Raw genomic sequence first — 20,536 nt, forward strand, 5'->3', positions numbered from 1 at the left:
ATGAGTCAAACTAATATTGCATCCTCTTCATTGCCAGATTCACAAAATATTGAGCAACACGCCCGCTGCCAAGGACGGACGCCTGAAGAAGGGCGATCGCATCTTGGCCGTCAATGGCATGAGCATGCGAGGCCTAACACATCGTGAATCGATCAGCGTGCTCAAGGTGGGCATGCATATACATATATACAGCTATTTATATAACTAATCTTTAATTTTCTGCCCCTCCACAGACACCTCGTCCCGAAGTCGTCGTCGTGGCCACGCGCTCCGAATCGCTGATCATCAAGCCCCTGAATAAGAAACGCTCTTCGCTGGGCTCGCTCAGCTCACTGAATGAGAAGCCGACTGAGCTGGACTATGAGCGCAAACGCAACTACCACAAGGCATCGCGATCGCTCGACCTGGATCTGGACATCGTGTCCAATGAGGGTGGCGCCAGCACCGTGCCCAGCACGCCGAGCACACCCAGCACGGGCACGAGCAGTCCGCAACAGCCGGCCAGTCTGCTGGACGAGGCGAGCAGCAACGATGCAGAGTTGACCATTGCGGGCATTCGGGCAAGGCGTCAGCTCTCTCGCGGAGATGCAGCCAAGCTGAGCACCAGTGAGCTGCTGGAGCGTGCAGCAGAGGCACGTAATGCCATTGCCGCGGAGATACGTGCGCAGGGTAAGTGATCTGAAGTCCAAAGATCTAGTGGAATCCTCATAAATATCCATTTGCTATTGCAGCTGAAGACGTGGCGTCTGGCGCTGGTGCGCGTTGCGTGGAAATCATCAAGGACAGCTGTGGACTGGGCTTCTCCATTGAGGGCGGCTTCGACTCGCCGTTGGGCAATCGTCCGTTGATTGTCAAGAAGGTGTTCATGGGTAAGTCAAGTGCCAGCTCCAGCCAGAGTGCAACTACTAAAGTCTATTTTCTCCCCAGGTGGTGCCGCCCAGAAGACCAATCAGGTGCGCAACGGCGACGAGATCCTTAGCATTAATGGTGCCTCAACGGCGAGAATGACGCGCGTCGATGCCTGGAACTATATGAAGCAGCTGCCGCTGGGTCCGGTCAAAATTACATTGGCCTAGATTCTATATACAGTGTAGCTTGATAATGATAATGCGCCACAATTTTTTAAGTTTTAAGAGAGAGCGAAGAAAGAGGGAAGAGAGCAGGCGAGCTGCGACGTTTTGTTTCTGCATTTAGAGAGCGATCTATATACATGTAATCGTAATCATATATACATCTCTATATATATATATTTAAATAATTTAAAGTGCAATTGATATAACTTTTCTAATTTGAATTGGGGCTGCGTCCTCTATTAAATATATATATACATATATACACTTATATTTTATATATCCCTTGATTGTACATAACTATCTTAACTAATTTACGTATTTAATTCTCTCAAACGATACAAAGAAATGAAAATTTTTGTAACAGTGGTATTTTCATTTACATATTATTGGTTTACACATGATTTCTGAGTGCACGAAAAAAAAAAAAGCAAAAGTTTGAAGCAAATCAAATTAAATAAATAATATTTTATATATTTTATGCCATAATTTATGCGGGAACGATATATAAATAATTATTTTATTGTTTAAACGAAAGCAAACAAAAATCAATGTTTACATTTACAAAAGTATTTGCTAAAAAATATATATATATAAATAAAATAAACCATATTATGCAAATTATTCAATATTTTAAATGACTTTTTAATGGAATTTAACTTGTGGCAATATATTTTTATATGGTAAACATACAAACTGAAAAATATATACCCTCAAAGTTAAATAGTTCGCTAATTGGGGCATAACTGAATTGGTATCCCCATATAGATATTTTTTTCCTGAATCATAAATCTAAATTAATATAAATCTAAATATTGGATAATATATATATCTTTTAATGATGCTATATAAATGTATAAGCTGAGTTGTCTTCTTAAACCAATTTCGGGGTAAAGCATAATATTCTGAAAATTGTTAAATGTACATTTGTATTTCTGGAAAGCCTAAAAGTATGCAACGCGTTTTAACACTTTAAAGCTTGGCTTAAAACTGAAGAAATCCATTTTGACTAGGACTTTTAAAACGTAGTTATATTGCTTTCTACTATTTTTTGTTACTTTTTTATAACCATTTTTGTATCTAAAAATATATATTGCATACGATCTTTAATTGACAATAGTACTCTTAGCTCTTTATAGCTCTCATACATATCTCCTGAAATCAATACGTTCAAATGACTCAGCTTGTCGCTCTGATAAAAAATATTAATTTTCTATGGGATCTGTCATGTCTTCTTCAGCCTGCCACATACTAATTTCACCAGAGCATTAGATAATGATATATAAATACGATATATAAAATATAAAGAATAAAATATTTTATTTTTAAAATTAAAGTATACAATATGAAACAGAAGGTGATAATATATAAAATTTTAAATCATCTGCTAATTGTAAACTAATAATATTTGAAATTATTATGAGTTATGTGATTATTTAGGTTCAATAATTTATCCATAAAAAAAAAATGAAATAATCAAGAGTTCAATTATTTATCCTGAAAGAAACAAATCAAAGGAACTATTTGACTATAATGTCATTTATGTCCTTTCAAAACGTAACTTCCTGGTCATCGACTCGGTAGATTCCATAAAAACAAAGACAATGCTTTATCTAAAAAATAATTGCTAGATCTATTCATTATTAAATTATAATATTTCTCTATATAATAAAATCCCCCAAATCATTTGAGCTATTCCTTGACCCACTTAAAAACAATATATGAACTTATGCGAAACAATGAAAACATTTTTATATGAAAATATGTGTATTTAATGTAAATATTACATTTTAAAAATCGTAACGTCTTACAACTACAACTATACCCAAGTGGCAATGGGTATGTGGAAATTACTGTACAGCGTAAATTCGAAATGGTTAACACAGCGCCGTCTGCAGCTGCGGCCATCTTTGGGCATATATCTAGGCGATTCAATTGTTATGCCTAATTAGAGATCTTTGGAGGGTTTGGGCGCCAGCTTGGGCAGTTGCAGCGAGCGACCCAACAGGCCCAGGTGCTGCACAGGAATGGTGGAGTGGGCGGCCTCGGCCTGGCCATTGGTACGTGGTTGACCGTTCGCCTTTGTGCCGCCCTCAAATATTTCGCTGAGCAGCTCGTAGACGCGGCGCTTGAAGTAGAGTTTCTGATGGAAGTCCATGTGATTCATTTCGGGACGCAGGCCCTGCAGAAAGGCATCATCGAAGTCCGGAATGGAGGATTTGTTGTCAACGCTGTGTTCATCCGTGTCGGCGCCAACAGCAGCTGGCTGCTGTGAAAGGTGAGAGGGCAGAGGGGGAGGCAGCTGTAGTAGGGTATATAATATATACATATACATATACATATAAGACTTTTTATGCACATGCTTACATCGTTTGACTTGGTCGGCACATCGACGGCCATGCGTCGCCGCTTTTTGGGCGGGAAAGGGCAAGTTTGAGCCACTGAATTCGGCTGCAATAGATTTTTCGGCTTCTGTTCGTCCTCGTCGCTCCGTTGATGCGACTCAGCCTCTGGTTTGTTCTGCAACTGGCTGGCGACAAGCTCACGCGCATGCTCCTCAGCCACCCACTCCGAGCTGTCCGTACTGTTCTCGTTCTCGTGCTCGTCGCTGCTAAGCGAATGCTTGATGTGGACCAAAGCGCCCACATCCTCGTCGTCGTTGTCATCGTACTCGTCATTGTCGTCCCCTCTGCGATTGCTGCTGTCCCGCGAGCGTCGGCCCTTCACGGGCACCGGCACCCCGGGTGTGATGTGCTTCTTGAGAAACTCTAGCTCCTCGCTGAGGTAATAAGGCTTAACGCGATTCGAGCCGCGCTGCACATTGATGGATCGCGCAAAGCTAGTGCGTATATTCCTGAAGCGCTCCTTGCAATTGTCAACTGCAACAAATATTAGAGTTTCAATGAAAATGAAAATCAAATTCTATATTGCATCAAAATCTAGACTTACCTGTATCATTCATCTCCTTGGATATCTCCACCCAGGCCTGTTCCACAAGAGATTTGCGCATGTACGCTGCATGGGAGCGATCGTACATGCAGGGATGCTGCTCCACCAGACGGCAGATCTTGGCATTCACTGCATGCAGCTCTGGTGTTATGGTCTTTGTGGTAAGCGTTGCCACATATAAGCGGCTGAGGTTCCTTTTGTTTGCTTTGATGCTGCCCGTGCTGCGTCGTGTGTTCATATTGTTGCTGTCGTTGTTGTTAATATTGTCGCCGCTGGTGCTGTTGCTGCAGATGTTGCTGCGTGCACTACAAAATAACAAAAACAACAAATATTTATTCGACTCGTCCGTCAACTGCGCAGCAACACACTCTCAAACCAAATTGCAGCTTGGTTGCGTCCGTTTCCACAGCAACAACTGTCAACGTCGCTCTCTGCGCTCTCTTTTCTTCACAGACAAACACACACACACACACACATACGCAGAGACTCACTCACTCACTCAAGCAAGCCAAAACAAACCGTGGCGTGCAGGTGACAAGAGAAACGAATTCCAGTTGTTCCACGCTCATGCAGAAACTGTTTCGGACGTTTCTGTTGCCTGCAGGGCGCAACAGCTGTTTCGCGCGTTTTCTGCTGGATGCCAGCAACAATTATATTTATTGAAATCCGCCAGCTCTCGCGGTGCTGGCTTGCAATATGCTCACCTACCTGCAGTTCGTTATGTCCGTTTCTTGCCTTTTCACTTGTTTTGTTGTTGCTGCTGCTATTGTTACTGTTGCTGTTGTCGCTGTGGCTGCTGCTGTTGCTGCCGCGGTGAAATTGCTGTTGCTGCTGCTGTTGTTGCTGAGTTTCGTTCGCACGCTCGCTTGCTCACACACTCTTACAGTTTATTTGGGTTAACGTTTGCTCTCGCGCTCACTCTCAGCAATTTACTGACGATGTTGCTGCTGTAAGGCGTTGATAAGAGAATTGAAAATGTGACAGTAAATGTAATGCCAATGTGTTTAGTTACTAGAATGTTCAACTATCAGCTGTCAAGTTTACGTTCCATAAATGGCATTTAGTCAATGCTTTACACACTGAACTTTACTGGCATCTACTATGAATACATGCATACAAACCATACATACACAAACGAATTTATGTTGTCGTACACAGCTAGTTTGCCGGCAAAACGCAACTCAATCGCTACATAGGCGCTGTCAGCATAAACAAAAACACGAGGGGATCTGTAAAGTATTGTGTTAAAACACCCTTAAACCATTTATAAATTACACGACGCTACTGCTCACGCACACAATGACAACTGCTCTCCCAGAGAGAATGAAGAGCGGCGTTGCCAGCTTAAAAGTCGTTGCTACAGCGAGTCGTTTAACAATAATAACAGCTGGCAGTGATGTTCGATCGGCAGAGATATATGTATTGTAGAACTGGCTGTGTGATGTAGCCCTGGTCTTCAAGCGCTTAATAATACAGATATAACCGCGTTAGTCAATATATTAATATTACTCACCAAAGTATGAAGTAACGTTTACAAGTTTTTAACTGGCACAAAAACAAAAAATTTTAGCAAACTCCAGTTCAATCTTGATTTGGATATAAATAACAATCGAAGAATAATCGCCGACGGCAGCAACAATGCAACCCTCCCAGTTTGGCCTGCCAATTTAGCTAGCGTCTGCCACACCAACACCAATGCATTCGCCTCTCTCAGCACTCTCGCGCTCTCTGACGGAATGTACGTGAGAATGTATATGAGTGAATGCGTGCGTATGTGTGTGTGTCAGTTTCGCAGCTGTGTCAGTTCGTTTTACATACGACGCGTGTTGGTGTCGGCAAGTTTCTCGCTCGATTTGTATTTGCTGTGAAATAAATATAAAAACCAACTGAAATTGCTCGTTGGTGTGTGCGTGCTGTGGCTAAGCCATGTCTACATATAAATCAAATGTAAAATTGTGCCGCGCTATTGCAAATCAGCCGATATTGTATGATGAAAGTAATGAACATTATAGAAAAAGATTGCCTTCAGAGAATTGCTGGGATTTAGTCGCTGCAGAGTTGGGAGAGCCTGGTAAGTAGTGTTGCAAAGTGAGGCGTGCGCAATTGCGCTTATCGTTATCGTGTATCGGCTGCTTGGACTGTTGAAAGCGAGTTGGCAGCGCATGCAGTGCTGTTAAATGACCAAATCTAACATGCCGATTCAAATTGGAATTAACGATGTAAACTTTTGAAATATATATTCGATATTTGATAATTAATAAAATATGAATTATTTAGAACATTTTTTTTTCGTATTGTATTGCTCTTTTTGTTATTCGATTGTCTTTGAAAAAAAAAAAAATTAAAAAATTATTAAAAAAAAAAAACAACTTAACAGCTGTTATTAAATAAATAAATTTAGTAAATACTTCCGCTCAACTTGAACTGGCATAGTTTAAAGCTCTGTAGCTTTGGAAAATGTTATCGAAAGTAATAATAATTTTAGTTATCGATTTATATATAATTGGTCGTCACTGTACTTTTGCCATTGCCAGTTTGACAGCAGTGTTTTGTCTGTGAACAGAAAAGTTTTCGTATCGAAATGTCGTGTGAGTCTCAAGGCTGAGTTTTTTGCTACTTTAAAACTTACAACGTATATTCCAATTTGAAGATATCAATTGACTAGCTTACTGAGGCTTATTAATTATTAAACTTTCTTTAAAATATTCTTCTTACCGAAAATTTTCAATTAAAAGATATGGAAACATTTTTGTTGTTTAGGTGTTACATTCTGAAACATTTTAAGCACTGACGTGTACTTTTTTCGATATAAGAAATAACAAATATGTTTGACTTCACTAATATTTTAATAAACAATTAATTTTTATAAATTAATAAATGGTGGGGAGCTTACAAGACTAGCTGCGTTTTCTTTAAATATAATTAAAATTTACATTAAATTTAATGTTGAATTAGCAGTTTAATTAATAATCAAAATATATCAGATTAAGTCTTTTTATTTTGAATTTAGATTTGTATCAATTTAATTTAAACATTTAGAGATCGTAATTAAATTATGTTCTAAGCTTCGTTATTGAATATGTCTGATCATATATCATAAATAAAAAATTTGGCTTTGGTAAAGAGTTTTCCGTCTAGTTTACTACATAGACGCATTATTGAAAGAATCAGTAATTACTCAAGAGTTAGCTGCTTTAATTTTAGACTAAACTAATTGGAAAGATATAATTAAATTTTTTTTTGCTTTTTTTGACTTAATATATAATTAAATTGCATTCACAAATATTTAAATATATGAATATAGATAAAATAAATAATAAATAATAAAAGGACAGAAATCTATAAACGATGTATGAAAAAATATTTAAATAATAAAAATATATATATATATATATATATATATATATATATATATATATATATATATATATATATATATATATATATATATAAAGAATTTTTTTTATTAGATATATTTTTATTAATAAAAATATAACCACATAAAAAGATGAAAATTGCCATATCCCTCATTTATTAATTTATCAATTAAAAAACAAAAATTAAAAATTGATAATCAATTTATTACTATTTTTATTCACGTGTTTTTAATTTGATATGTATATATTTTACATCCAACATAATCTTTTTATTTTTAAAAATACAAAATTATTTTTTTTTAAATACGTCTCGAAATATTCTATTTCATAGCAAATTCTCTTTGGCTATCATTTTTATATTATATCCAAAATGAAATGTTATGCTCTTTTATTATACACTTTTTTTCTTCACTTAGTGAAAAGAGATATTCCTACAGTCCACCTGTCTTAATATTTTTTGGCTATTTAATAAATATTAAGATCACTCTAGTATAACTTTTGAAATATAAAAATTAGTATTTACAGAATTATTGAAGTCAGATTTGACATTTATAGAAAATCCGCATTTATAAATAATAAAATTTATAAATAAATAATACTAACAATAATAATAATAATGCGGGTCAGGAAGAGTAAAATGCTCATAGCTTTCCTATTTAAAAAATTTATAAGATTTATGTATATTTTAATATTAGAGTCGATCAATTTTACTGCGCTTGTCTGGGAGGTAACTCCCACACATATAGACATTTGGGCTATATGAGTCGATTATTGGGGTGCGGTAAATAATAATCGGATATTAATTTATGCAGAAAAGCAATATTTATTTTATTTAATAAAAAATTGGAAATTTGTGTAGATGCTTTCGCTCTTATTTAGTATTTATTTTTTTATTTAATAAACAACAATATCCTTTATTTTGTTTGCTTTAGATATCGTAGTTTAATATCGGAAGACTTTAAAAGGCGTTAAATTTTTCGAAGAAAGAAACCCCTGAAATAAGAATTTTTGTCAAGGCTGACACTTGAGTAATTCGAGATCGAATGTGTTTACATTTATGACACTTATTGAGTTAGGATTAGAGCTAAGATACTGCGGTCGCGTCTTAAGCTGAACATCTGTTTGGTTGCCTAGCCCTTTAGCGCAGGTAGCTACGTAAAATCCACCCACCCAGGCCACTGTTCAATTACCTAGGCGCCTGTCCCTCCCTCCCTCTCTCTCACTCTCTCTGCTAATTCCTAATGCATCTATATATATGTCTCCCTCTCTCACTCTCTCTGTCTCAGCGGATAAGTGCAAGCGTCGCTGGCGTCAGATTCGTAACGATTACGTGCGTTGGATATCATCGGACAATCAGCGTCAACGCAACGGACAGAAGCGTCCAGGGTTTTACTTGGCCGACGAGCTTCAGTTCTTGAAACCGCATCTGTTGGTTGGCGATCGCGAGAGAGATTCGCCGGAGAGTGAGCGCAGTAGCGAGCGAGATAGCAAGAGCAAGAGCAAAGAGCCAGCGATTGAGGAATATAAAGGCAAGCAAAAGGACATTGACGAGTCAGTGGAGGAGCAGCCGCTGGCCAAGCTCAAGCAGACGGCTAAAGATAAAGAACTAGAGAAAGAGAAAGATAAAGACAAAGAGAAAGAGAAAGAGAAAGAAAAACAGGAAGACAAAGAAAAAGAGAAAGAGAAAGTCAAGGAAAAAGAGCAAGCTAAGGATAAAGCCACAGATAAACGAGCGGACAAGGAGCGAAAGTCTCGATCAGAGGGCCCCGCCACGCCCACATCCTCCGTGGACTCGCCTGTGGGCAACTCGAAGCAGGAGTTTTTCATCAAGCAGAACAACAGCAATAATCTCTCCAATTGCCTGATCATTGGCGTGAAACCGGCCGGCTCCTCGGCTAGCGACTCACCACTGCTCGACTCAATGGCGGACGACAGCGCCGACGAGACCGCCAGCATGGGCGGCGGGCGGCGTTTGCGGCGTGGCGCCAACCGCACCAAGAACCCGGCCATACAGAAGGCGAGCGTCGAGCAGCGCCTGACGCGCCTGCAGCGTCGCAAATCCATGACCATGGCGGCGGCAAACAGTTTGATGAGCTCCACGTCGCCGGTGAAGATGACGCCGGTGCCCCGGGCCAGTATGCCCGCCAGCAGCACCGCCAATGCCAACGCTGGGCAGCCAAAGGCGGCCAACAAGGCGCCCGCCAAGCAAGCGCTGGCTGGCGCCCGGGATGACATATTTCCACGGCCGAGGGCCGCAGCTCCGGTCAACCAGCAGGTGGTGCTCGCTCGCCAGCCTGGCGTGCCGCTCCAGATGCCACCAAAGTTGCAGCCGCCGCAGGGCGTGCAACTCATTCCGCCACGTCATAACTACGGCATTGGACGTCCGCCGGGCCCGGCACGGCTGGCGGCCAATGCGCAGGCCAAACGCCTGCTGGCTGGAGCTACGCCACCCGGACCACGGGTCAACTTCGCCGGGCAACAGCGCCCGCCGGCGCCGCTCAACGATGGCTTCAAGTCGCCCGCAACCAGCTCGGCGCCAACCTCGCAGGCTCAGGCTCAGGCTCAGGCTCAGCTGCAGCAGCTACAGCCACAGCGGGTCGTCTCCTCGAGCAACACTCTGGTGATCAGCACCACCAACAACAGCTCGACGAGCAGCTCGAGTTGCATAAACAGCATGGCCAACATGGCCAGCATGTCCAACGTGGTGAGCATGGTCGGCTTGGCTAGCATTGCCAGCTCCAGCTGCGGCTCCAATTCCAATTCCACTCCCAGCTCGAGCTTTGCCACACAGACAGCCTCGATCACCGCCTCGCCGATTGTGAGCACCACCCCACCCACCATAGCGCTGATCAAGCGCTGTGAGCGGGGCAACCAGACCGAGTGCCAGGACATCTTCTCGGACGAGCACTTCTTGGAAATGGTGCGGCCGCAGATGAAGGAGATGAATCCGCGCCAGAAGATGCACTTCAAGCAAAAGATCTTCCAGGCCCTGATCGAGATCTTTGACGATGCCACCGACTTTCCAGCCAGCGGTGAGGTGCAACACTTCAATATAAACACCCCGTCGGGGTTCGATCATGTCACCGATGATGAGCTGCGTCTCATACGGGAGCTGGTGAGCATGGTGGGCGCTGCCAAGCATTCAGCCGGCATACCAATGCCCAGCTCCAGCTCCAGCTCTGGCACGCCGTTGGTGGCGCAGCGTCTGGCCACCCCCAAGACGCCAAACGTGGCGGCGAATGCCTTGAAGCCAACCCTAACAACGCCTCAAGGCGACGAGAAGAAACTCTATCGCATCATGAAGATGAACAACTATACCAAGATCGTGCCCAGTCCATCATCATTGACGGATCAGCGCAAGGACAGCGTCGACAGCATCAGCAGCAGCTGCACCATTCCCTTGGCCAGCAGCTCCTCTCACAGCAACAAGTTCGCCGTGCCCGGCGTGGGAGTCAAGGCCGTGGCCCGTCCGCTGGATCCCCTGAACCAGCTGTTCGGTCAGGGCGGCAAGCCAGCGGCCGGTACGGGTATCTCCCCCAAGGAGCCCATCCTGGTGCGCCAAATGGGCCGACGCTATTCGGTCTGCGGCGGCGGTGGTCCCACCAACTCCTTGGGCGTCAATGGAGTCAATGCCAGCAGCGCCAACATCGACGTGGCCGTGCTCAAGCGTCGCATCCCGCCCGTAGCACAGCCCATGGCGGCGCCTGTCCAGCGGCCGCGCTACTCGCCCAACTCCCAGCCGCCGGCCAACCCGGCGGCCAACAGCCTGCTGATGCGCCGCGTCAACGCCAACGGCGGCCAGCGCCAGCCGTCGCCGCTGTCGGCGAGCGTCGTGCCCCAGAAGACGCCGCAGATTGCGAGCATCCAGGGCAACGTCTTTAACGAGTTTGCCACGCCCACGGCAGTAAGGGGCGGCAGCGGCAGCGGCTCACCAAGTGGCATCTCCCCAGGCATGCCGCCGCTCAAGCGTGCCATGATCGTGGCCAATGCCAAGAACACAGCACAGCCAAAGCCAACGACGACCCTGGCCCGCACCCAGGTGAGCCCGGCCAGCGGCCAGGCAAGGTCGCCCAGCCAGTCGCCCGGATCAAATGTGGCCAATCTGTTGGCCGAGCCACGCCCAGTGGTGCCCAATGCCGACATGGCCGGCACCATTGCAGCGGATGACTTCGACATGGGACGCCTAAAACGGGAGCCACTGGACCCCGAAGATACGGCGGTCGACATACTGGGCCTATAAAGGTGCCAAAAAATAAATAGAATAAGAATGAAAAGTTAACAACAACAACATGAAAATGAAAACTAATTCCGAGGAATTCCCTATTTTTTACTTTTTGCTTTTTAAAATGAAAATGAAGTTTACTCGAAATATTAATTTACCAATCTCTTAATTTCTATTACATTACCATTTACCATTTAAGCACACTTACATGTGAAGTATATATGAATATATATTATTCAAGCCAATCCCTTGAGAGTTTCGAATATGCCTTCAGTTCTCGAAGATAACTACACAAAGACATAAACACACACACACATATATATATGAATATATATAATTTTTTTTTTCATGAACTATATTGAATAAAAATATATTATTGTTAACTGAAAAACAGTTTTTATTTGGGCTATGAGGGTTTTAGGGTTGGCTAGGTAAACAAGATCGTCGCTTGCTCAGGTAGAGCAAAGAGATCAGAAAAAGGTGTGGTAAAGAGAGAGATGACTATATTATTTGCACGACTGTCAAGATCGAGGATAACCTGGACTGCGCTTTAAAGAGAGACTTGACAGAAGGCGGATATGTAAGAGATGATCTATTGTATATGAAGAGATCATAATTGACAGCTTAAAATATAATATATATAAAATGAACGATCAGTAGCACTCAAGGAAATACAAATAGTTGACATTGGACAGCTTCATATGTTAATCTTTGCCTTCAAACCCCTTTTAAATATTTAAAGAAATTTTGTTTGTCAATGGAATAGAAGTATTCTATCTTACTCTAGGACAATTAGGCTCTGGTAGATCAAACATATGCGCAAAAGTATAAACTGACTGTGGGTTATTAAATCTTTTAAAATTTTATTGATCTATGTAATTTGCGCTTTTCATCGATCAGAGGCTCGAACCTACAAACAGCTGATCTTTAAATAGAGAGCAAGAACAAGCATGAGCATAATATATACGAAATAAAGGCCTAATAGATTCATTTAGATATTCTTAAGATCAAAGATCAGTGATTAAGCAGCTAATGAAATTAGACAATTGTGTAAACTATATATACATATATATTGTTTATGTAAACCCTATAGCTTTATGATAGTTAAGCCTTCCGTTGCCATTTTCGCGATCAGCAGACTTGATAGCGAGTCACCCATATAAAACCCACTTGATTTCGTGTGAAGCACACGACACAGCTGAATTCTACAAATACATATAGACAATGTAGGCCTGGGCATATACAATATTTTTATAGCAGGCCCCTAAATACACGCCAGTCTAGAATCTTATCTGAAGAGCCAACACAACAGCACAACAGCACACCAGGCAGCAGCTTGTAAATTAAAATATTAATAATATTCGATAACAATATAGCTGGCGAACTGTGGGCTAGCTAGCAGTGGTATATATAAACACATTCGCGATCGGCTCGCACGTTTAGTTAACTAAAGAAGAATCCGCCGCAATGAAATACTACGCGATTTGTGCCCTGCTGCTCGTGCCTCTCGTCTATGGCGCTGCCGTGCCCAGGACTGAGAATGCCGATGTGGATCTGGTGCCCGACATGTCGGTGGCCAGTGATGCGTACTCGAATGCCCAGCCCAGCAAGCGTCACGTGCCGCCCTTCCGCTTCATGAACGAGCAGATGGAGAACAACGCTGACATTGACCTGATTCCCGATATGTCCGTGGCTGCCGATGCTGATGATAACGAAGGTGAGTCAGTCGATCTGTGATCTTTGAGTGAGTTATTAAACATGGATCATATTAGTTCCCGAGGCTATGTCTGCTGACGCCGATCTGATTCCCGATATGTCCGTTGCCTCCGATGGCGAGGATCAGGGTGAGTAGTTGCCTAGCCTCTTTCTGATAGACTTCCACATAAAACTCATTTTCTGGCACAGTCGCCGCTGTGGTGCCCGATATGTCTGCCGCCTCCGAAAGTGAGGATCATGGTAAGTAGCTAGCTGTACCCCTTTTATATAAAACTGCCCAACTTGAACTACTTTTCTGTATGAATAGTTGCCGCTGTGGCGCCCGATATGTCCGTGGCTTCCGACGGTGAGGATCAGGGTAAGTTCCGAGATATTCCTTTTCTGCTAGACTTTCACTTAGAATCCGTTTCTGATCTAGTCGCCGCTGTGTTGCCCGATATGTCTGCCGCTTCCGAAAGCGAGGACAACGGTAAGTATTAGACTCCTGCCTTCGTCCTAGAGATCTAAGCTCCAACTTAAATTCAAATCCTCCCAAATAGTTGCCGCCTTGGTGCCCGACATGTCCGTGGCCAGCGATGCTGAGTAAAGCTGAAGTTCGAGCTTCCGCTTTCTGCTCTGAACACCATCCAAACCCTCCCCAACTCACTCCTGTTTTTTGACTGTGTATTGTATATTGTATTTTTTAAGTTTTTATCGGCAGCATTAATAAATTTAAATGGTTGTTTACTTTTCTTTATTTATTGCTGATAAAACACTGTTCGAGTGCTCCGAAAACATTTCGTGATTTTAATTAAATATGATTTATTGTCAGTTTCCCTCAATTATCTGACAGCGATAAACTCATGCCTCAAGTGTGCTTCGACACGGACTGACGACTCTATTTAAAGATCTGCATTATCTCTACAAAAAGTCTTGGCCCTGGGTTGACTATGTTTGGCTGGTAAGCAATCGTAACTTTACTTTAATTAGTTTTGGATCATTTTATTAATTTTGAGTGTTATATTTTGTGGCCTATCCTTCTGTTATAGTGTTTAAGTTCTTAACTCTCGCCTGCATCATAAGATAATGTCTGCATTCATTAATAAAAGGTTGTGAGTTTTCAAAGCAGATAATTACATAAGATGTAAAACATATTACGTAATAATCTTTTACGTAGTATAGATTTCGCAGTACGTATCACCTATAACGAAAGACGTAGTTCATACTAGCACAAATTATGTAAAACCCTTTACTTAGTTAGTTACCTATTAAGTAAACAGTAACGCAGTACCTATTGTGCAAAGCATATTACATAAACCTAATAGGTAAACCATTTTTCATAAGCCATATTACGTAAGTACCTATCACGTAAAGCACATTACGTAGTGCGCATGACGTTAAGCATATTAAGTAGTGCGTATTACGTAAGGAATAATACGTTGTTACTATTACGTATTACGTAAAGAATATTAAGTAGTTCGTATGACGTAGTGCATATCACGTAAAATACATTACGTGGTGTGTATGACGTTAAGCATATTACGTAGTGCGTATGACGTAAAAACATTACGTAGTACGTTAAGCATATTACGTAGTGCGTATTACGTAAGGAATATTAAGTAGTTCGTTGGCGTATTACGTAAAGCATAAGTCAATCATATTACGTAAACTATATTTGTTACTTAAGCCATATTATCGTATTACGTACGCCATTTTACATATATAGGATTAACGGATCTTATATATATTACGTAAGATATGGTACGTAAGGCATATTACGTAGTACCAATTCCTTAATAATACATTTCACGTAAAGCCTACTCCGTAGTACGTAAAACATAATTACTAATATTATCTTTGACATCATTTCTTCTGATTTGATCTAATGCTGATCTCGCATTTTCTAAAATATTACTTAATTTTTTCATCGTACAATCCGCTCTTAACATATTTATTACGTAAGGCATATTACATAATATGTATTACGTAAGACATATTACGTAAAACGTTACGTAGTACCTATTACGTAAAAAATTTTAACTTCTGTTTGACTTCTGCTGATTAAGCATTATGTAATACTTTATTTCTTTCGTCCTAAAACACACCTTAGCTGTTTATTACATTTATTTTCTGTACGTAACTTTTCGTAAATAATCCCAATTGTATATTACTTTTTGCATTCATTCCCAATAAACAGCTCTTTATTGAATTTATTTGCCCTAACATCATTTGCCTGCCGCTGCTAGCGATCCCAACTTTGTGTTGAGCATATCTATCTCTCTATCTCCATCCCTCTCTCTCTTCGTTTCCAGTCACACAACAACAAATTAGCCTCAATTTCGCTAGGCAATTACATTACATTTAGCTACCTAAAAAAAAAAAAAAAAAAAAGAGGGAGAAAAAAACTGATTAGTTTTGCGTCATGGCCGCAGAGCGACGTTTAGGTTTCCCGTTTGAGCTAGCAAAATGAGTTTTTTTCTGTGCCTTTGTGTCCGTTGGCTATTAATAAAAAGGAATTAACGGCAAAAACCGGACCCACGCAGAAAGCGGCCATGATCCCAATGAGGCGCTTGCCCATAAACAACCAGCCAGGCAGCCGGGCCAGGCCACTCAGCTGGCCAGCGCATAGGTTAATGTGGAAGAGAGGAGTAAACATCGCTCCTCCTCTACCTGTCCTCGTCCCTCTCTGTCTACCTCTCTGGCTCTCTTCCACCCTCCTTGTCTATGTGTTGTCTTGTTGTCGTTGTGATTTTCACACAAAAGCGCTAAAGCGGCTACTAAATTACGTGCTCATGTGTTCTAGTTCTGGAGGCAAACGCCAAAGCGACGCGACATCGACCATTGTCACGGCACCACCCGCCCGCCCACGCCCGCAACTGTTGGATAGGCCGCAGCATAAAAGTCCAAATCGCATTTGGTGCGCTAATGAACCGCAGTGCAGCCCAACCAGACCAGAAGCAAAGCCAAAACCAGAACTGGACCAGACGAGGAGTCCACATCCACATCCACATCCACATTTACATCCACATCGATGGCGACATTGGCTACGTTTGGTTCAACTACCTCTAGCCGCATATTTAAGCGTAAAAAAAAAATACCGTTTAAAAGTGTAACAATGCTGTTAACTATTGCGCTGCGCTGTTGTCTCTCTCTCACACACCACTCCGCCACCGTTGGAGGCGTGGCACGCCGACTGACCCCAGGCTAGCAACAAAAGCCGCTTGATTAAACTGCATTTGTGTGATATGCTCGCATATGCACGTATGTATGTGTGTATGTGTGTATGTGTGTGTGTGTCAGCAATCGGTCAAAACTCCTGAGAGGCTAGAACGATCAATTGATGTAATTGAGTACATGAAGTGCGCGCTCATCAACTTCTATTTATGTAGATGTAGCTCAGCTACAATATGTGCCTAACAACATAGAGGCGAATGCATATTCTATAATTCTGTTGCTCGAATTTCTATATTTACATATACACAGATAATCAACAGAAATATTCAGCTGATAACGCTTCGTCTCACTCGCACTCTATAACTTCCACTCTCTGGGCTTCACACTCTCTGCTTCGCATTTGCCTCTTCCATTCGATTTGCACTCACGCAAACTATGCCCGACAATAAGTCCCGCTAGCCTTGACTCTTTGCTCTCTTACATTTCTCATGACCTTTTTTTTTTGCATTTGCTCTATATAACACTGCAAAGCTGGAGCTATTAATAAAGTTTTCGCTCAAGTGCAGCCACAAGAAAAAAATGGCTGAATAAAATGTGCACAAATAATTGCCAACTGCTTCGAATATTAAAGTGTTTGTGAGTGCGTGTGTGTGTGCGGTTGCGTTTGCGTTTGCTTATTGACGGTTTACTTATTTCTTTATATTCGTGTCCGGCAGAAAAGTTGCACAGAAAGTTCAAAGGCAAAATGCAGCGCAGGCAAAGCAGAAAGCAAAGTTAAGTTTTGTTAAGGAAACGAAATGAAATTTTGCCAAAAAAAAACTAAAAGTGAAGCGATATGCATAACAACAAAAGTGACGCCCAACCCCTGCCCCGCGCGCCATCTCTCTCTCTATTCAACTTAAGGCTGAGAGTGAATGAGAGGCAGCGGCGAAATAAATGAAAATGCAAAAGTGGAAGAAGTAAAAAGTTTTGTAATATGCCGCCAGCCGCTCAACGCAGAGCAGTGAAGCTTTAGGATCTGCGGCAGAGGCAGGAAGAGCGGAAGCAGAGAGCAGCGGACTAGTGCAGCAACAGCTGCAAAGTCACAGCACATCAACAATTGAGAAGAGTGCGAGCATTGAAGAAGAGTAAGTAAGAGAAGTTATTCACTGTTGCTTCCCATTTTGTATTTCCATTTCCAATTTAAGTTTGCAGTTGACTTTCATATAAGCATAATACCAACATTAAAAATAATACAATTATTAGTTCAGCTCAACTATTTTGTTTATATTCAGTTGTAGATCAGATAAGATTGTAAAACAATGCTAGATTTTAAAGCACACTCAGCCACTGTCAACTGGAGAGACAAAGATAGCAGCTAAACGACGACAGTTGATAGTAGTGTAGGTTGCTAACAATAGATGGCGCCACAGCAAGAACAAAGAGTGGTAGATAAGTTAAACAAACAACAACAAGCATTGTAGGTAACGCGCGAAATTTGAAACTCCTTCTAGACACACAAAATGAAATTGTCAAAACAAAGTTTTGTCAGTGCAACAGGGGAGGGGAAAGGCAGCGGGAAGTGCTGTGCAGCTAAGCAGAGAAACATGCCAAAGTGACGCATGACAACCGAAAGTGGCCAAGCGATTAGTTTAAATGCCAAAAGCAGAAACCACAACCGAGAGACTGCAATGTCAATTTACAGCAATGTCATTCTGACAGTCTCAAGCCATAGCCAGAGAGGAAGACAGCGGGAGGTAGCCAGAAAAATTGACAAAAATTGTAAAGATGACACATGTACACACTCACACATATACATATGATATCAGAATGAGAGCTGATGTAAGTGTATTTCATTCAGGAGAAGACCGAATGCAAGGAAATTGAAATGGTCAAGCTCAAGTTGTTGTTGTTGTTTTGTTAGTTGTTGAATTCAGTTGTAATCAGCTTAAAGTCGCCTTTATTGCTTTATTGCAGCTCTTACCGCCAGATGGCGCTCAGCACAACACATTAAGAGTGCGAAAAAAGACAAATAAAACACTAACAAGTCTTACAAAACACGTTTTGGCTTTTATTTTCGTTTTCATTTATGTGCACACATTTTTCGTTTGGTGTCAGCGCATCTCCCATTTATTGAGACCTGTGCGGTGGTCTCCCACTGTACTTGTGTAAAAGAGACAAGCTGTTGCGGTGTGACAGAAGAGAGGGAAAAACAATATGGTGGCTGGAAGCGTGATTACATCTGTTATTGCTTTCCGTTATGATGTTGTTTTTATTTGGTAGTTTGTTTTTTACTTTAGATTAAAAGTAACGTGAGAGCGTTAACTTTTATGACGAGCCAGGGGGAAATTGTAGAGGGAAAATATAATTGAAAGTAATTCCATTAGATCTCTTCTACTCTGTTTTATTTAAATTTCTGTATAAATAATCTTTTAATTTATGTCTAGCTGTGGCTTTATCGGACATGTGTCACTTTTTAATAAACTTTAAATATGTCTGATCGCATTTATCATTCTGCCACCCGCTCTCTTGACTTTAATCAACATTCATTTAAATAATGCCATTGAAAATAATGGGAAATTCTCATGAATTTTGCATAACATGCGAAATTAAGTAAATAAATCAATTCCACACCGCAAGCTGAAATGTCATTTGGTAATCATAAATAAAAATACATTAATAAATGTGAATGTGAATAAAAAAAAAGAAAAAATTGAAATCGTACGACTGTCAAAAAGAGAAACACCAACGATTTTCCCATAAAAAATAAATTATTTTCCCATAGAAAATATAATTTTTGCCATGATTTTCCATTCTTTTATTTATTTTTTTATGCCATCAAACGTATTCGTGACGTTTCATCTTCGTGTGGGTGCCTTTGTCTATTTTTTTCTGATTTTTTCTTTGGCAATAATAAATTTAATTAGCTAACGATTGGCCGTTGACTAACTGTGGGAGTGAGAGTGAGATGGGGCCAATCGGCTCAAAGTTCAAGCGTCAGTTGCTGCTGCTTTGACATTTAGCGCTTACGTTGGCAGACGTGATGTTCGCTATCCCGCTCTCACTGCCATCCTCTTGCCATCACTCAGCTCACTCTTATTCAGCTATTCTCTGCTCGCTCAATGCAGATTTTTGTTGGTGTTCGTTTTCGTTTTCTTTTGCCTTGCTAACCGTAAATATTTTATTAGACTCGGTGTGCAAATTTAACACCGCATCAAAAATGTGACTCAAAGAGCGGGGAGAGAGAGTGTGAAGAGAGCGTGTCACTGCTGGCAGCGTCATTTGCCAGGCTTAACAATTGCGGCCATAAACATTTAGCTGTAAATTTCCTGGCACCTTTTAACACTTTCAAGCGGCGGCAGTAGAAGAAGCAGCTGCTGTGCATATTGTTGGAAAGAGAAGGCAAGTGAAAAGAGTAGTAACTTTTTGAATGCGCTCTTCACACAAATTTTGACAGCAAATGAGTTGCACTCAGATGGTGATTATCTGTTCGGAGCTTCATTTCCAATTGGACTCTAAGTGGAATTCTTGTTACATGAATATTTGACCAGACTTGAACCCGTATTGCCTTTTTTCGAACTATGTATGTAATTGCAGCTCATGCAACATATGCAAAGCTCACACACACACAGCAATGTCATTCAATTAACAACTGGCTAACACATGCAGACGCTTTACAACACTGGTTAGCAAACCAGGTGCATATTTGCTTTTCTTATCTATACAAGTGTGTGTGTGTGTGTCTGTGTGCAACTATGTGCCACAAAGTGCTACTGCAGCTGCGCCTCTTCATTTGCCACATTTGAATCCTTTGCCCCTCCCACAGCTCCCATGGCCGATAAGTTGCCTCTGACTGCAGTCAATTAAGTCGCCATCTCTCGCCTCGTCGCACGTAGTCTCACCTGTTCGTTTTTACCTGGCTGTCTGTAGTTTCTGCTCTTTATGGCACATCCTGTGCAGCACACTGGCATCCTGTCTGGCTAGCTGTTTAGCCAGCTTGTTTATGCCACCCCCTCCCTCTCTCTCTCTCTCTCTTATTAGTTTCTTTGTTTTCGATTTGGGTTCGAGAA

At 41.5% G+C, this 20,536-nt stretch overlaps 4 protein-coding genes across 12 annotated transcripts in view; 3 read left to right on the forward strand and 1 right to left on the reverse strand.

Annotated features, from left to right (window-relative positions):
• The window catches only part of LOC6582951 (platelet binding protein GspB), a 137,065-nt gene extending 135,724 nt beyond the window's left edge, over positions 1-1,341 (forward strand). For 2 of the 3 annotated variants that reach the window (XM_032731954.2, XM_032731956.2), the window contains exons 4-7: positions 38-166; positions 234-669; positions 723-869; positions 928-1,341. In XM_032731954.2, the coding sequence (XP_032587845.1) occupies positions 38-166; positions 234-669; positions 723-869; positions 928-1,076 (861 nt within the window). In that variant the 3' untranslated portion in view covers positions 1,077-1,341. The remainder of the gene's footprint in view (positions 1-37; positions 167-233; positions 670-722; positions 870-927) is intronic. The other variant, XM_032731955.2, reaches the window with a different exon arrangement.
• Positions 1,342-2,824: 1,483 nt separating this feature from the next.
• LOC6582953 lies at positions 2,825-5,482 on the reverse strand. Of its 6 annotated transcripts, XM_032731160.2 has the most exons (6): positions 5,316-5,482; positions 5,150-5,248; positions 4,728-4,966; positions 4,020-4,324; positions 3,438-3,949; positions 2,825-3,372 (listed from the first exon to the last, which is right to left on the reverse strand). In XM_032731160.2, the coding sequence occupies exons 4-6, from the start codon at positions 4,255-4,257 to the stop codon at positions 3,019-3,021; spliced, it is 1,104 nt and encodes a 367-aa protein (XP_032587051.1). In that variant the 5' UTR covers positions 4,258-4,324; positions 4,728-4,966; positions 5,150-5,248; positions 5,316-5,482; the 3' UTR covers positions 2,825-3,018. The 6 variants fall into 6 exon arrangements, with proteins under 6 accessions (XP_032587051.1, XP_032587050.1, XP_043865644.1 ...); XM_032731159.2 differs by having other exon boundaries at positions 5,150-5,482; XM_044009709.1 differs by lacking the exons at positions 5,150-5,248; positions 5,316-5,482 and adding an exon at positions 5,032-5,118.
• Positions 5,483-5,542: 60 nt separating this feature from the next.
• On the forward strand, positions 5,543-11,967 carry LOC6582954. The gene is made up of 2 exons (XM_002008599.4): positions 5,543-6,090; positions 8,683-11,967. Exons 1-2 carry the CDS (start codon positions 5,946-5,948, stop codon positions 11,634-11,636), a joined length of 3,099 nt encoding a protein of 1,032 aa, XP_002008635.2. The 5' UTR covers positions 5,543-5,945; the 3' UTR covers positions 11,637-11,967.
• Positions 11,968-12,938: 971 nt separating this feature from the next.
• On the forward strand, positions 12,939-14,060 carry LOC6582955. Of its 2 annotated transcripts, XM_002008600.4 has the most exons (6): positions 12,949-13,335; positions 13,391-13,462; positions 13,524-13,574; positions 13,642-13,692; positions 13,753-13,803; positions 13,874-14,060. In XM_002008600.4, the coding sequence occupies exons 1-6, from the start codon at positions 13,086-13,088 to the stop codon at positions 13,918-13,920; spliced, it is 522 nt and encodes a 173-aa protein (XP_002008636.2). In that variant the 5' UTR covers positions 12,949-13,085; the 3' UTR covers positions 13,921-14,060. The 2 variants fall into 2 exon arrangements, with proteins under 2 accessions (XP_015018144.1, XP_002008636.2); XM_015162658.3 differs by lacking the exons at positions 13,524-13,574; positions 13,642-13,692 and having other exon boundaries at positions 12,939-13,335.
• Positions 14,061-20,536: the final 6,476 nt, after the last annotated feature.

This window comes from Drosophila mojavensis, unplaced genomic scaffold (genome assembly GCF_018153725.1).
Source record: "Drosophila mojavensis isolate 15081-1352.22 unplaced genomic scaffold, ASM1815372v1 contig_74, whole genome shotgun sequence".
In the NCBI taxonomy this organism is placed as follows: domain Eukaryota; kingdom Metazoa; phylum Arthropoda; class Insecta; order Diptera; family Drosophilidae; genus Drosophila; species Drosophila mojavensis.